This window comes from Gavia stellata, chromosome 36 (genome assembly GCF_030936135.1).
Source record: "Gavia stellata isolate bGavSte3 chromosome 36, bGavSte3.hap2, whole genome shotgun sequence".
Lineage (NCBI taxonomy): Eukaryota > Metazoa > Chordata > Aves > Gaviiformes > Gaviidae > Gavia > Gavia stellata.
This window is the reverse complement of record NC_082629.1, coordinates 123,254-129,058: the sequence shown is the minus strand read 5'-3', so window position 1 is coordinate 129,058 and position 5,805 is coordinate 123,254. Positions and strand designations below refer to the sequence as shown.

At 48.1% G+C, this 5,805-nt stretch overlaps 1 protein-coding gene across 1 annotated transcript; it reads left to right on the top strand.

Moving 5' to 3' along the window:
- Window positions 1-253: 253 nt before the first annotated feature.
- TMEM106C (transmembrane protein 106C) lies at window positions 254-2,805 on the top strand. The gene is made up of 7 exons (XM_009819363.2): window positions 254-446; window positions 553-616; window positions 1,161-1,320; window positions 1,421-1,561; window positions 1,815-1,864; window positions 2,163-2,216; window positions 2,652-2,805. The coding sequence occupies exons 1-7, from the start codon at window positions 254-256 to the stop codon at window positions 2,803-2,805; spliced, it is 816 nt and encodes a 271-aa protein (XP_009817665.2).
- The last annotated feature ends 3,000 nt before the right edge of the window (window positions 2,806-5,805 follow it).

Sequence of the window (5,805 nt, the reverse complement as noted above, 5' to 3'; positions counted from 1 at the left end):
GGGGGAGTCATCCCTGAGGGGGGAGGCTCTATGTGGTGGGTGCTGGACCCCTCAGGAGGGTGTCCCTGTGTGGGGGTGTTTCTCTAAGGGCTGTTGTTGATGGGTCTCTGAGGAGGAAGGCTGTTCCCTTCATGCCTGTGGTTCAGGGTAGGGTTTCCTTGTTGGCCAGAAGCAGGTTGAAAACCCATTTAATAACCAGGACTGCTCTTGCTGCCTCTGTCATAGGTTATGTGGCTTCTCCCCAGCAGCTGCAATGGGTTCTGTGCTTTCCCTCTCTGTTAATAACGCTGCCTCCAGGCAGAGGAATAAGGCTGAGGATAATGATGATGACTTACTTGATAGCCGAGACCGTGTGGAAGACATTGCCAAGTTTCCGTACGTTGAATTCACGGGTCAGGACAGCATCACCTGTCCCACTTGCCAAGGCACTGGCTGCATTCCCACAGGTGACTGCTCCTCTCAGGCTTAAGTACAAAAAGAAAACGTTGCTTATTTGCACGAGCGACCTTGCATGTATATGGAACCGGTTAACACATTGCTTTTGCTTTCCAGAGCAGGTGAATGAGTTGGTGGCTCTGATACCCTACAGTGACCAACGGCTTCGTCCACAGAGAACGTAAGCATGTAGTAAGAGAGTAGTAACATCTTTTCGAAGAGCAAACAGAGCTCTTTTGTCGCTTACTGCCGCAACTAAACACTTCACTCAGTCTGCAGCCTCTCCTTCATCTAACGGTTTGTTTTCATCCAAGTATGCCAACAAATACAGTTTAAAGTGTAACTTTAAATACTTCCTGTGAAATCCCACTGTGGGGTGAACGTGGAAACAATGATCCTACTCACACGCTTCATCCCCGCGCCCTTTACTGAAGCTTTTAGAAAGAAACTGCCTTACCAACAGCAAAAATACTGTATTGTGAAAACACTATGGGGGCAAAAATGATTCTTTGGTTACTCATTACCAAAAAATAAACTGTTTAAAGGGTGATGGTTTTGAGCAATTTCAGATACCGAAAACGTTAGAGCAGCACTTCCATGTCTCTTCCAGGGAAGAACAAATACGTGTTGTTTGCTGCCTAGCTTGAGTTTCAGATACAAGGTCTCTTGCAGCTGCAGATGCTGTTCTAGGGCAAAGGAGGTGACCCCTTCCCTGCCTCTTCCAGGAAGCTGTATGTCCTGCTGTCGGTGCTGCTCTGCCTGCTGATATCTGGGCTGGTGGTTTTCTTCCTGTTCCCACACTCTGTCCTGGTAGATGACGATGGTATTAAAGTGGTTCAGATTTGGTTCGACAAGAAGAACTCGGTTGTCATTCTTGCCATCACGGTAAAGTTTTTGCGCATCTGTGTTCCTGAGGGAATAAATTCTGTGCTGAGCTGCCAGGAAGGTCACTGCTACTCACGTCTCCCCCCCTCTCTCCATCCAGGCCACCTTACGGATCAGGAACTCCAACTTCTACTCGGTGACGGTGACCAGCCTGACCAGTCAGGTGCAGTACATGAACACCGTGGTGGGAACCCAGCAGATCACCAACGTCTCCAGCATCCAGCCACTGAGTGACAAACTGGTATTCATCTTTTATTGCACTTATAAGCATCACCAAATCAAGTATGAAACCTGTGCACCACTGCGAGTTAACTTGATGGTGGTGTGTCTATACCTTAAAGCTTTGCTTGGTAAAATAGTCTCATGGCTAGAGTAGCCTGTGCTTTATGCACACCAGCCAAAAGGCAGCAGAAGGTAGGAAAGACTCTAAAAGGGGTGGATTTAAACAAGTACTCAAGCTGCATGTGAATGTATTTTTCTTTTATCTTTTACAGGTGAATTTCACTGTGAAGGCAGAGCTGGGTGGACCCTTTTCCTATGTGTAGTAAGGATTTACTTACTCTCTGTATACAGCTGGGGAAGAGGGCGGGTGTAAGCTGCTTTAATTAGAATTTGCTCTGGAAATGACTTGTTTTCTGTTAACATCCTGGAAAGTAACTGTTTGCTGGAAATGACTTGAAAGGCCACTTTGTCGGTATGTTGTGACATGGTTTTTGGACTGTGTCTCGAGTTGACTTAGCACCAAAGGGGAAAACATCATCAGAAGATACCGAGAAACGCAAGCGTCTCTGCAACCCTGCTTAGCCTGTGCTGACCTGTTTCTTTGTTTTGGTCTCTTCCAGTTTCTTTTGCACGTTTCCCAAGGTGAAGGTACATAACATAGTGATCTTCATGAGGTAGGTGGTTCTCCGCTCGGCTCCTGACTCAAAAGGGAATTGCTGCCACAGCAAATCTAGGGTACACGAAGAAAATCCCGCTTGGCAAGCACCCCAGCCTGGTTCACTGTGTCAGCTTTTAATCCAGGCCAGTTGCCACAGCTGGGTGAAATGTAAGATAGAGAGGAGAAGACACCAGATTAGCTCCATGCCGAGCTTTCACGTGAGGGGTGGTGTGCTCCAAGGGCCGCACTCGCTAGCTCTGCATATCCATGCCCGCTGCAGTGAGCGATCGTGACCAAAAATCTGAGAGGCTCTGCAGCTTTCAAGGGGGAAGAGGAGTTATGTGATGAGTGTAAAACTTGCTGGTTTTTTTTTAATTTTGATAGCGGAATTGCTGGCGCAGGTCCTGTCCCCACTAAAGTACTCTTCCCCCCCCCGCCCCCCCCCTCCCAGGACATCGGTGAAGCTCTCATACATCGGCCACGTGACGCAGAGCGCTTTGGAAACCTACCACTACGTGGATTGTAGTACCAACTACACGGCTGCCCCGGAACCCCTGCCTCTGCCGTTCCCCTCGACACGAGGCGCAGCCAAGATCAAGCCCTGAGGATGCAGCTGATGCTTTCTGTGGACGGATGGTTGTACGGATAGATTTCTAAAAGGGACCAGGAATTTTCAAATGGAAGCAGAGGGACCGCGAGTGACTTTAGTGGGAGATGTTTGAAAGCTCTGGGTCCCTTTCGCGCTCTTCCACGTGCAGCTGGGCTGCACTGCTGGCCTGACCACAAAACCCGCTTGGGGTGTTGCTCGCATGCAAGCACACAGGTCTCTTCCCAAAATCCGGGTCCTGCTGGGCCTGCCTTCCTCTTTGGTTCTGAAGAACTAGTTTTTCATAGGGAAACTGGACTTTAAAGATTTAGAGTTTATTTTTGCAGCTGTTTGAAGCTTAGCACTATGTCGGGTCCTTTCAGGGTAAACTAATTAGTTCTGTGCAATTAATTTATTCCACTTTTGTTCAGTGGCAGCGTGTCACTGGCTTGTTTCAAAGCAGGTCTTGATTAAAAAGGGATAGTCCTTTGTGAGGAACGCACAGATAAGGCTTCCGCCTCTGTAACTTGCACTAGAAGGAGGCAAAGGAATGGAAACCTTTGAAACACGCTTTCTCTATTGTACAGATTTTGTTTGCTGGCAGCTGAGGCCACTTACAGCAACCTGATACCAAAACACCGCAGTTCTTAATGAAGACAGCCTCGTAAGTGCGGCACCGCTGGGGACGCGCAAAGGGTCTGTGTGAATTAGACCTTCCTCCTCCACGCACGGCTCTGAATCTTCCTCTCCCCGCGTTTGGCAGCTGCGGGGTCTCTGGGGTTTGAAACCAGGGAACTCGTAGCTCAGTGTTGCTTTGTACTTGTGCCTGCCGCAAACAAGTGTGGATTTAAACTGATTTTGTGGGAGTTTGGTGTTTCAAAGGCTTACCTCCCAGGAGCCGGCCCTTCCTGACGGATGTCAACTGCGTTCTTAAAGCAAATAAATGTGAAAGCTCAGCCTGCCGCAGGTCTTGCTGCGGACTTACACTGTTTGCAGCGTGGAGGATTTCATTCTGCTGCTGCCCTTTGTCATTTTTCTGGAACTTGGTTGCTACAGCTGCCCTCGTTGCCTCTCTGCCTGCCCCTTTCTCTGGCTGCCCCTGGGATGCGAGGTTGTGTGCAGGTCTGTGTGTGGAAACAAAGCGTAGGTAGAGGCTGCAAGGGAAATGGATCATGGCAATTTTCAATGAAGGATACTTTATTTTGTGCGCCTGTGAAATAAAAACACACCTAGCTTTTTTTAAGTGATATTTCTGCCTAGCGGGCTTTCTAGAACAGAATTCTACTCATTAAAGCTGAGTGGTGTGTTACTGTGCAGTGTCCTTTCTTTGAAGAAAAACTCTGTCTCTCTCCTGGAGAAATGAAACTTTGTCCTAGAGTTAGTGCTCTGCCTTGTGACCAGCATCATGTCATCTTTTGCCTGTTCTCTTGCTGGTGATTTTTTTTTTTTTGGCGGGGGATGGAATGGGGGCCAAGAAGCTCAGCTGGGGAACAGTGAAGCACCTCCATTCCCATTGGGGGGACTTGGGACCGGTGACCGAAGTCACTGACCCAGCTTCACTGGCTGTCACGCTGCACGGTCCCTGGTGATCTCAATCACGAGCTTCTCACACTACTTTCGTAAATCCCCCCCATTTATGATGAGTTGAACTTTCTTTTTTTAAGGAAGAGGAGGAAATTGCGAACTTTGCTCTTGATCTGTCTTGTTTTCCTGAGCTTCCTCCCTCGCGGTAGCCTGGCTGTGTCGTTGCCTTTACCTGCAGCCCCAGAGATAACCCGTGCTCTCCTGCTCCTCAGGGCCAGGTCTTAAAAGCAGCCTGCTGTGGGGGGGTTGCTTTTAACTGGGGGATTTTGGGGGGGCTCGTGGGGTGCTGGCAGCAGGAACCCTAAACCTGCTGCTTGGCTGAACAGGAGAAGGGCTTTGCCCCAAATTAGTTGTGTGACAGCCGGCAGCGGTGAGCCAGAGCACTAATAGTTAGGGGTGCCCTGCGGGTCGTGTGGCAAAGCACTTGGCCTTTTAAAGGGCGTTTTATTTTGAAAATCCTTCCTAATCCTCCAATCCTTTTTAATGAATTTCTTCTGCCAATGTTTTTTAAAGATCCCAGCCCCATGGAGGCTGCCTCAGGTGCTTTAGCCAGAGCGGTTGCTGCTGCGTTGCCAGCTGTGAGTGTTTAAAATTGAGATGAGGGCCCCAAAGTAGCATTTTTAAAAGGTGGTTGGGTTTTTTTAATCCTTTAAAGTAGTAATTTCTCTTAATGAAAAACTGTAGTGCCCATGCTATCAGCAGATGCAAAAAGCTGAGGTTTTAACAAAAGCGCTGTCATGAAACTCCTAAAACCCCCCGTCAACAGCTGCCCGTTACATCCTGCATGTAAAGCTCAAGCATGTTTGTAACTCTTGTGGGGTCAGTGAGCTACTTTTCTTTAAGACAGTAAAAAGAAATTATAAAAATTGAACTACTGAGGCTTTTTCTCTAATTAGTAAGCCTGTTTAAGAGAAGAATTTACATATGTAACTTTTTATGAAACCATAAAGGCGCAGCTGCTTTACAAGACGTCCGCCTGTGCACGCGATGGCTGCGAACTCTATTGCCTTCAGTATTGCAAAATATATCCTGAAATTCTATTTTTACATGTGCAAAACATGACAAATTCCGTGGTGAGGCTGGGGAGGAGGGTTAGAGGGCACCCCCTGGCCGTGGCCATACTGATTTACATGAAGATTGGTCTCAGCGGCCCCCTCCCCACTGGTTTTACTGGTTTCCTTTGACTGGTGTCCCGAGCGCTTGCCTCGACTCACCCCGGTTCTGTTTAGGGGTGCAATGGGACAAGCGATCCCTCAACAGAAACCTCACGGCTGCTGTCTTGGCTCCTGGTGTTTCAAGATTTTTCACTTAAAATGGTTTTCCCCTCCCTTTTTTTTTTGGCTTTTTTGGGGGGGTTATTTGGTTTTGGGGTTTTTGTTTGGTTTTTTTTTTTTCCCCTTAGTGTGAGGTAGCCTCAACCCAGAAAAGTTGGAGA